Source organism: Drosophila navojoa, chromosome 3 (assembly GCF_054131105.1).
Source record: "Drosophila navojoa isolate 15081-1374.11 chromosome 3, UAZ_NAV_1.0, whole genome shotgun sequence".
NCBI lineage: Eukaryota > Metazoa > Arthropoda > Insecta > Diptera > Drosophilidae > Drosophila > Drosophila navojoa.
In genome coordinates this window covers 25,997,004-26,008,286 of record NC_142891.1, presented here as the reverse complement: position 1 = coordinate 26,008,286, position 11,283 = coordinate 25,997,004, and the positions used below count along the sequence as shown (strand labels likewise).

Here is an 11,283-nt window from a genome sequence, read left to right as displayed (position 1 = left end):
TAACTGGGTGTCTATGGAAATAAGTTTGTGCCCTTGAGAGATACGAAGGCTCTTCAGTATTAATTTTGATTGAGCGAAACTGCTTCTATTTTTATCAATTGATAGTAATCGTGCAATGTTCGGTTTAATTAATAATGCCAACTAAAGATAAGCGGTCATGTAGAAAAGATAATCTTATGAGCGACGTGCTCACGTTCTTAGATAAGCCCAACATGAGTTGCTGAAAGTATGTACAACCCGTATGGTATTGTATGATAGTGTACATGAATGGGTGTACGCACGTAAGATTCTAAGGCTTAGACGGACTTGAATACTCAAAAAAATCATGTTAAACGTATGATCATTGCAGTCGGTTATTACCGACTGCTTTATGCCCATTCAGGGTTCACCAGCAGTATGGCATGGTAAAGTTGGCGGGAAGGAATCTGGAAAATTCTTAATGCTTAAGGAGAGGTTTTAAATCTCACGTGTTTACCTTGAATAGCGGCGAAAGCCGATAAAGTAATTTGACCCCGAGAATTATAATTTATTTAGATATATTAGTAAATGAATTAAGATGGATAATTCTAGCTATATATATTGTTATCAATATATACTCACACATATTTACTTTTCTGAGTCTAAGATCTACCAGTATTTAGTAATTCTATAGAGTATAGTAGTTGCGCTCTAGCCTCTTCCGAACAAATATTTATTTATTTTATCAGAACTGGGGGCGTTACAAATTTGGAATTACCACTGTATCGAGGCAATTATATATGGTACCACAGATTTTACATATGTATATACATATATATATCTAGTCAACATGTGTACCTATAGGATCTTATATCTACGACAACTTTTACAATATAAAAGATCTATAAATTTGATTCGGCTACCTAAACATCATACTTAAGTATTATTGGGATATTAAAAGATTGTAGCTGAAGTAGTTTGTAAAAATATATTTTATTTGTATATATATCAAGCTAGAGCCTATTCAATTATCTCTTGGTATAACTGATACTGTCATAAAGGTCTGATTCGTATTACAAATGAGTTGTACGTGCCTAGCGCAAGGCAACGACTATATAATATAAAAACGATCTTATCTATAATTCTGCGTGAACTGCAGGTCAATTTGCGTATGGGGGAATTCCAGTGCAGGCATGAGGTATAGTTGGGGAATTCACGGCTTTAAAGTCAAGTAAAGCAGTTTGCAATTCAATAACAGAGGGTTGCTGGGTTGCGATAAGGAAGACTGATCACACAGATCTGTTTTAAAGTGTCGCCAACTAATCTGCGTCCGATTTAGAACTGCCTTGAAATTGATTTTATTCTATGATAGAGCCCCTTCATTGGACCATAGCTGCTGAGCACCAGGGAAATAAGCGTTATGCACTTCATCAAGATTTGGAAGTCGGCCTTGGTGCGGCTCTTAAAGTAGCCCGTCTCATACCCGTAATACTGGGTGACCAAGGCGATGACAAAGCAGGCGAAGCCCAGGAAATTGTGCAATGTTTTGTTTAGCAGCGGCGTGATCACTTTCTTAACGCGCGCCGAGCAGAGAGCTGCCAGACCGGAGCTCATGGCCAGGAGACAGAGTATAAAGGCGGTAATGCCTAGAGGGATACCGGATTATTAACGTTCCTCTTTGAGCGAATCCCGTTCACTTACCCAACCTGCCGTGGACGGACTGCAGCATAAATCCCTTCTGTATCATTTTGATCAGGGCACCGGCTGCCCCACAGCCACCGCCCAGCGTCAGTAGGACCCAATGGATGGTGGTCTTGGTGGATCGCTTGTAGCTGTTCGTTAGCACGTTGCCTCCATAGTGGACCATTACGCCTTCCGCCATGAAGAAGGAGAACTGCGACACACCAGGGGAAAACTCAAATGCTGATCGATGGGGGCCGACGGATCACTTACCCCAATGGTAACCAGCCAGGCGTGCAGTCCGGTGCCTGCGAGGCCCGTCTGCAGCGTGAGATACGACATGTAGATGGTGACAAATCCAATGCACATTTGGTTCAGCACATTCAGAGAGTACTCCAGGCGCTGCAGCGGCTGCTCGGTCTCACTAAGCGGTAATTTGTGCGACATCCTTGAATATCGATGGCCACCGGAAGATTCGCTCAGGTCCACAAAGGCGGGCGATCGCTGGGCTCGTGCGCTTGGAGCTGTTGGAGGCGATTGCGAAAGCAGATTTGTGGCTGGGTCAGCTCTCGCCGTGCTGCCGTAGTCGATCACTTTCTGCGTGCTACTGATGACCGGCGGGAGATGTTCTGTCATCGTGGCCCCAAATGCTTGGTCTTAATACCCTGTAACTGAAAAGCAGAGGGACACAGAGATTTGGCTATAAATCTTCAGCTCGTCAACGTATATTTAGCAGCAGAAGTCGACTCGAGTCAGGTGATTCAAGGCGTTTGTTTCGAATCGATAAGTATCGATTTCAATAAAATATCGGTAGGCTTAACGTGATATCGAATTTGAAATGTTCGCTGCAGGCAAAAGAGAAGAGAGGAAGGAATGTGAAGCCAGTAGAGGGCATCTGGCAGTCGTGCATCTGGTATTTCTTACAGTGAGTACGGCGTGCTTATCAGCGGGGAAAATAATGTTATTTTCGTGTTAAATTTATTAGCTGCAACAAAAACAAGCTCGCCGACTGATAATTGCTTCCAACAACTATTTTATGAGGCTGGAGTGCGCTGACTGTGCTGTTTTTTTTTTTTTCTTAAATTTTTTTTTATATACATTCAAATTCACGGTAATTATTTCGATTTGTCGTCGGACGAAATCATAAAAGCCAAAGCGAATTTATATGAGCTGGAATTTATTATTGGTTTCCGCGAGTCAGAAGTACGCCCATTGACTATAGCCAGTCCACTAATCTCAGTTCTGTATGGGTACAGCTCGAAGTCGACTCGGGGTCGGGTCGGCATTAGTCGCGCCTCAGTCTGCCATTGTAACTGGCACTGTCAACCGCAAGCCGCAAATAGCAACCCATATTGCTGTTCTCATATACCTATTCAATATCGAATGACAGTCGACTTTTAATATACACGTAGGGGGTCAGAATATAAAAGTTATATGAAAATTCAATGAATGGATCAAGGCCAGCGACAGCCTCGATGTAAAGGGCACATTCATATTGGATAAGAATACAATTACAGGGTGCTCACTAGTCGGGTAGTGAGCAAGCAAGCAAAAGCGAATGCTTCCATTCGATATTTGCATATAAATTTGTATATTATATTATATATTTGCAATTGTTTATTGCACATTCATTATCTCGGGGGATGCTGAACACAAATTTGAGTTGCTTGAAGGGAGTGCTTTGCTATGATATACCCTGCATTCAGAGACGAGCTCTAATCGCAATCAACTGTCGATTCTGTTATCAAACATACATATTTTAAATTGAAACACTTCAAGAAAATTGACGTACACAGAGATACATTGTCGTACAGACAGATAGGCAGACACACAGATAAACAGAGATAGATAGATAGATAGATAGTTACAAACCAGTCAAACAGAAACACGTAAATAAATTTAATATTTAATGTGAGCAATTGCATGAATAGCTTCATCTCTCACTATAAACAGCATGATTCATCAAGAAATTGGACTTGTATGAGCCGAATTTCGTTTGAAACTAAAACATATTTTATGTGAGATTCTTACATGGAGTTAGCATTAAAGAGAAACGATCAAGTTATCTGATACTGCTTAATTCGAAATCTGCTATAACTGAAATTGTTTAAAAATACTAAAGTTGGTGAGCTTTAAAGAAATAATAATAGTAATAGTCATAGTAGAAGACCTCTAGAATCTATCTATAAGTAAATCATTAAAAACAAAACTAGTATACCCTAGTTTTACATATTCAATAAGTTCAGGGTATATGCAAAAAAATAAAAAAATCTTACGGATGATGTTATCTATCTACACTACTACCTCAGCTTTGTCCGTTATGCTAAAGATTTTAAGCTAACTAACAAAAATTATAGCTGACTTCACTTACATAATTTGGTTAACTGGATCCTCTAACCTGGAATTACATAGAATAATAAATTATTAAATATATTCTGCCAATCAATAAAAAGTAAACTTTGTATGGACTTCAAAAGAGAGGGAACCATACGGAATGGAATGGAAAATAAACGAATAATTTAAAAGAAAAATCTAGTTTAATTGGAATCAAATCAATGCTTCATATATAATTATAGTTACTTTTATTATCAATCCTCTAAATATAAGCTAATAATATAGTCAGTTCATTAAAATAATTAAATCTAAAACTTGGCATTATTTTTTCTTAAGTCTTTCTTAAGTTAAGAATCCTCTTAACTGGCGAAACTGAGAGCTTTCTGATATAGAGACTTCAGCGGTGCTATGCAGGTTAGGACCATTGACACGAGGGTCACGACCTGCATAAGGATAACGAAATCCGCGCCTTGGTCTTTGAATATTCCGGTTTGCGTGTAGCCGTAGAACTGGGCCAACATGGCCGTAACAAAGGCGCCCATGCTGAGCAGGACGTGGAAGGTCTTGTTGGACAGTGGCGAGCAAACCCTCGACAGGCTGCGCGCGAGCACTGCTGCCAGTCCACTGAGCAAAGAGATGAGGCACAGTATGAAGGCAGCGAATCCCAGGCGAGCGTGGATGGTGACGCTAATGCTCCAGTGGTCACGTATCAGTTGGACCAGGCAGCCGGCTACCCCCATGCCGCCACCGAGTATCTGGAGCACCACATGGATGGCCGTCTTGCGCTGGCGAGTGTAGCGCAGAGTTAGCCAGTTGCCGTCGTAGAAGCACATCATGGCCTCCGCCATGAGGAACACAAAGCCAAAGGACACCAGCCAGACGTGCAGCCGGATTCCAGTGAGGCCAGTGCGTAGGCAGTTCCAGCAGATCCAGATCGTCACGAATCCGATGCACAGCTGGTTGAGCACGTTGAGACCAGCTTCGATGTGCTGCAGGACGCTAGTGGAGTTTCCTTTTGCTACGGTCATTTTGAGGGCGATATTCCTCCCGGATTCCAAGGATACACTTTTAATTGTTTATTAAATATGTTTTTTTCTGTAGAACAAGTGGGGTTTTAATGAGGTTTTTTACTACTCGAGCACTAAATTATTTTACACTTCCCACAGCTCCAATTTGAAGTCGAAAATAATATTAACTTATTTATTTATTAATGGTATTTTGTATTGGTATTTCACGAGCTTGAAATGCGATTTTACTCTGGGTATTTCTTTGAATGAACTTTCAAATTTCCGTCCGCTTTCGCGCATAAGGAAAAGACAACTCGGGGTCTTCTTATGCATAACAAAACGTATTTATACCATCTACCCTTTATGGAAGTTCGAAAGGGTATATAAGACTTGTGATACTCCTACACCAAACCGACGTACCGATGCTTGGTTAATTTAATATTCAGTCCCCGGTCCGTATCAAATACATTAGGTTTACTATAGATTTACTGTTAAGCTCGATAAATATCGATTGCCTGTTTTATTATACACGGCATTATAAGACTTGTATATGAGCAGCTGTAAGCCGAACTTTAAAGGTTTTCGAGAACCTCTAACATAAAGCTATAATCTGTAAGGCATTCCGGATCTGCTTAGAGGGTATCTCCAAGTTGAGCAAACATACAATCGTTCGTTTCTTTAAATTAACAAAATTACTTGATAATATTATTTATGTACATATTCCGACTATCAGTAAAGTTGCGGTTACCAATCAAATGCATAGTGCTTAAAGGATTATAATATATACACCTAACGCAATCAATTTCGCATTTCGCACTCTACGTACATACCCAGTAACTACTGCCCCTAGCATCTTTATCGCCAGTGAAAATCGACGCAGATCATAACAATTGAGATAGAGCTTATTCTGCACTCAGTCTCACGTCATTCAGTGGGTGTTTCCAGCATTCAAATTTGATATGAGTTTCTTATTTAATCGGCCCATAGAAATTTGGTAAAATGGGGTATAATGATTTCTGTGAAAATCTTGAAGCAACTGAAGTATATAGTATATAGGGATTGATGTATTACGAAAGCTTTAAAGTAGGATGATAAAACAGGAAATCCCATTAAATACAGTATTGCAAATGTAGTTGACCGAATTTGAACAGGGTATCGTTCAGCTAGCCGGTTCATACTCCACTAGTTCGCTAGCTTAGGGTAATTGTTGGTCATAATGTAGCATAGTCATCATCGATTTAAGCCACTTATAATTCGTCTAGCACTTGTTTGTTAAATTACCGATACTATTTCCATTTCGAGCACCGTCATCAATGCTTAAGCCTTATCGTACTGCAAAAGCGCACGTACTATGATAATAAACAGCCCCGGTATCGGAAAGGGTTTTACTCTACGCTCACATAACTATTTCACTACGTATGTATATTCTCTGATATGACTAAAGATCAATTAAATATCTATTTGATCATTTACAGTGGAATAAATAAAACTTTTTAAAATATTTCCGCGGAACTAACTGTTAAACGTCCAAGAATTAACGAATTGAGCATGTTAGTAGCTAATGATAATAGCTCAATCCATCATCATACTAATAATAGTAACAAACAGTATTGTGATGATAAATAGTTTATAAGTGGCATACGCGATAAAGCACTTTCAACAAAACTCGATAGTATTACGTTACTGTACTGTAAACTAACTTTATGGATTTGTGCTTACATGGCTATTTTCAATAGAGGGCTTCTTGAAAGGGGTGTCATTCGATATGAAATCGAATTCATTTTTAGATTTCAAGAATTAGTGCCTTCTGTAAAGTCATTCGAGGTTTTGCTTGAATAAACAACTTCATGCAACTACTTCGTATTTGTTCGAGACTGCTCGACTAGGAGATACCCTGAACCCTCCACTCTGCACTTCTTTTATGTACACACACATGCATCCACACGCATGCATAAGCCCGCGCTCTGCTAACTGCGCAGTAAGCAGCGACTGCGCTTGGGCTGCGCTGCAGTATGGGCAATAGTAAGAGAATTTAGTTGATAAGTAACTTGTTTTGTAGAAATGCAATCTTAATGAAATTTTCTGGGCGTAATCATATGGTCAAAATGTGTGTACATTCTAAGGCACAAGTCTCTAGAACTTGAAATACGTTTTTTACATATTGGGGGCGTAGGGCGCGTGGTATGAAAAATCTGCTGATTAAAAAATGTTTGTAGTCTTCACGTCTAATAGTATTCCAATGAGGCTCAAAAAACAAAATCAAATTTTTGATCATTCTCGATAAAAAAGTTATCGGATGAGTTATCGAAAAAATAAAGCAAACTCGTACTCTGTATGGTATACACGAGTATGCACACATAGCTCTCTAGCTCTTATATCTTCTGAGATCTCGGCGTTCATACGGACAGACGGACGGACGGACGGACGGACGGACGGACAGGGCTATATCGACTCAGCTCGTCGTGCTGATCAAGAATATACACTGCGCGTCATCAGGTTAGCGCCCCCCTTTACACTCAACCTCAAAGCTAAATAAAATCTAAACCATCAGAGCTCCATCTTTGAAATTTTTTTATATTATACTCCATTTGTTTCTCTTTAAAATACAAAAAGAATGGCTACTTTAACAATAAGGATTATTTTTTAATAATTTTTTTTGTAAAATGTACAAAAAATATGTAACAAAAATTTGGTCATCAGATTAGCGCCCCCTGCATTAAATTCAATTTATTTAAGCTAATGACCAAAAATAACACCGGTATTTTAAGCTATTGTTATTTTTAAGTAATATTAGTAGTGCGTAGTGCCGCCATTGTTTAAAATTACTTCAAAAATTCGATTAGGAATGGAATTATAAAGTTGTTCAATATAATTCAAGGATATGGTTGACCAAGCGTGTTCAATACCTTTGATTAACTCTGTCCTTGTACTATATTGCCTTCCGGACTCATATACTTTCCTGACCAACCATCCCCAGACGTTTTCGATGATATTAAGATCGGGTGAGTATGGTGGCCACTCCATGAGATCAACTTTTCGGCCCTGGATCCAGAACTTCACGGATCGGGCGGTGTGAATTGGGGCATTATCGTGCTGGAAAGTCCACTGCATGTTTTGAAAAATGTTTTGGAAATGTGGAAAAGCAGTTTTTAAAACGATGTTATAGTCCTGTGCGTTCATACGCGATGTCAAAAATTGAAGCTTGCATGTGCCGTAGTAAGATATTGCTCCCCAGACCGCGCTAATCTGATGACGCAAAATAAGTGCACGCATTCTTTGCGAAAATAAAGAAGAATAGAAAATAAAATATAACGGTTCTTCTCTCGCGCTTGATTTTATTATGAGAGACATCTCATATGTTGACAACAAAATCAAAACAAAAACTACGAAGTTGCGTGCAATAGGAAAAGAGAAAAAAGCAAAAGAAGATGAGTGTGAAGGGGGGCGCTAACCTGATGACGCGCAGTGTATATACTTTATGGGGTCTGCGATGATTCCTTCTGCCTGTTACATACTTTTTACCAAAAACATTATACCCTGATTTACCATTTTCAATGGATTCAGGGTATAAAAAGAACACAATTAAGCTAGTATTTACTCTTGGTATGTATTCGCTCTAAGTATTTGCTTTAGTATTTTGTCTAAGTAGCTAAGGCGCCAGGTAGATGTCATTTCAGTCGGGCTTGAGTGACATATAACAGACATACGATCAGATATGTAGGCAAACAAACACACTTTTTCAAATCGTATAACTCCATTACAATATATATGTATGTATATTTTCGTTTTTCTGCAATTGGACATTTAATTTTCTTTACGGGTGAAATAAATATGTACGTTCTTGTGTGGGCATGCAGGGATTTGCAAACTTTGTTAAAATTTGTTTGGCGCTATTGAGGATAGAGACACATACTCGTGTATATCTCCGATTTATAAAGTGTTAAAATTTTCCCGGGTGTGGTAAATCGAAAAATGTATTTTCCGATATTCCATAAATTATATTAGTTGATGAGACAAAAAGCTGAAATTTGGAATGCAGATTCTGTAGATAAAGTGATTTTTTAATGCATCTTATTATATATATTACTCTAGCTTTAAAGATGTGAGAGATATAATTTTATAACAGATCTTCGATAAGGTTTTTATTGATAAAAAATATCGGAAAGAGTTATCGTTTTGTAGTGAAAAACTCGATATGCGCGCGATACATACGGACAAAAGTTGAAGTCATTAGCTCTGAGATCGACGCGTTCAGACGGACAGGCCCAAATCGACTCAGCTCGTTGCCTTGATCAAGAATATATATATACTTTGTCCTTCTGCCTATTACATACATTTTAACAAAACCAATATACCCTGATTTCCCATTTTCAATGGGTTCAGGGTATAAAAATCGATAGCTCATCTCGTTATTGTTTTGTCGATGAAAGCCCTTATCAAAATAAATATTTATAACTTGTACATCTTTAATTTTGTATTTATACAGTTTCGATTTTTGTTAAAGTTAACTCCGCACCTTTATATCCACCCCCTCACCCACATCACTGCCTACACTGCAGCGCAGCTAATGTTATGATTCTATAAAGATTAATTCGGACCTGAAGATATAGTGAATTTTAGATACTGCTATATATTGGACACAATTGATGCTAGAGATCTTCCAAGACGAAAAGGTGTATATATGTCCGCTTACAGGGGGCGTGGCAAGCCTCAAAAGTTTATATCTTTTAAAATATATGAGCTAGAGCCTTCAAATTTGGATAGTTAAGTTACTAGTAACTTCCTCTATCGATTCTTCAAACAATATTGTTACGCCTCTTTAGTGGCGTGGCATATCAAAAAATACCCTGTAATTTCTTCCATTTATAGAGCGTAAGCATCCAAACTTGTAGTTAGGTTACCGTTAGCTTGTTCTATAAGCAGAAGGGCGTGACATATCGAGAAAAACTAAATTTTTTACAGTATTAGAGCAAAACTTACCTACTAAATTGTGGATGGGGTGTGAATGAGTATTCCGCAGTCGGTAACTCCTGACTGCAACGTTCTTACTTGTATACATATTTAACAGTTATAAGTTATAGTTATAAATTTTCGATAGTACGATCGATAGTATAGACTATTTTCACAGTCGTTAGTTTACAACATCAATCGTTTTACTATCGATTGTTTTCAGTATCGACTGTGAAAAAAATCGATGGCCTCACTATCGATAGTTTTGCGTCCCTAGGTCAGGGTATCTCCTAGTCGAGCAGTCTCGACTAAAGCCTTTTTACTTGTTTTGTCATTGCCCGTTTTGAGATGCACCTATTTAATATTGCCCACAAGTATTCGATTCGTTGATTTTGACGATATGGCCAGAATGCTTGGATTCGTTGTCATGTTGAAATGTGAACGAGCTTGGTAGTTGTAGCCCTTTTTTTGAGGCTATCTATCTTTATACCGTCTATAAATTCCAACTCGCCCACACCTGAAGCGTTTTTTATTTGGGCAATTTTTGTTTTGTTAAATAAATATTAAAAAATACTTTTAAAATTGCTATAAAGACTAAAATGCTCGGCTTAGCTTTTATGTCACTCAACATACATATGTAGTAAATACATTCATATGTCTGCATTTGCAAACTGTTAATTCGAACACGGTTTTTATGAAATTCATGCAGCTCTCTCTGAACACATACATATGTACGCGCTTTTACTAATTGCAATTGGGAAAATTATATATGTATTTTGAAGCAATTAAAATAAACACAAATTGAGCGCTCTGGAGTAGAACCAGAGACCCGATCGATGCTGCAGCGTCATCTAGCAAACCTAATCTAAGCTAAATGTTGAGAACTAGTGCAGTGTTGGCAATATTAGAGAATTTATTTATTAAATAATTTAATTTCTAGACGTACAATCCTAATGAAACATTCAGAACGTAGTCAAAATGTTTAAATGTACATATGTGTGTACTGAAGCACAAATCTCTAGTATCTGATATACGACTTTTACAAAGATGAGGGTGAAGGGGTGGATATAGGGGTGGGGGTTAATCTTAACAAAAATCGAAATTATATAAAATGCGTCTAATATATATTTAAGGCACGTCGCCCTGATCGAGAATATATATACTTTGTGGGGTCTGCCACGCCTCCTTCTGCCTGCTACATACATTTAACGAAACCATTATTCCCTGATTTCCCATTCTCAATGGGTAAAATGTATGTACCGCAAACCACAAATTTCATCGATACTATCGATGGTTTTCCAGCTCTAGCGAGCGCCCAAACATAATAATCATGTATAGTCATAATCATCATAAT

General features: G+C 38.3%; 2 protein-coding genes across 2 annotated transcripts; both read right to left on the bottom strand.

Annotated features, from left to right (window-relative positions):
• Positions 1–1,260: 1,260 nt before the first annotated feature.
• LOC115563202 (transmembrane reductase CYB561D2) lies at positions 1,261–2,888 on the bottom strand. The gene is made up of 4 exons (XM_030385819.2): positions 2,737–2,888; positions 1,912–2,309; positions 1,660–1,852; positions 1,261–1,604 (listed from the first exon to the last, which is right to left on the bottom strand). Exons 2-4 carry the CDS (start codon positions 2,272–2,274, stop codon positions 1,294–1,296), a joined length of 867 nt encoding a protein of 288 aa, XP_030241679.1. The 5' UTR covers positions 2,275–2,309; positions 2,737–2,888; the 3' UTR covers positions 1,261–1,293.
• A 1,356-nt stretch (positions 2,889–4,244) lies between these two features.
• On the bottom strand, positions 4,245–5,280 carry LOC115563208 (uncharacterized). The gene has a single exon (XM_030385828.2). It carries the CDS (start codon positions 4,998–5,000, stop codon positions 4,332–4,334), a length of 669 nt encoding a protein of 222 aa, XP_030241688.1. The 5' UTR covers positions 5,001–5,280; the 3' UTR covers positions 4,245–4,331.
• Between the last annotated feature and the right edge of the window lie 6,003 nt (positions 5,281–11,283).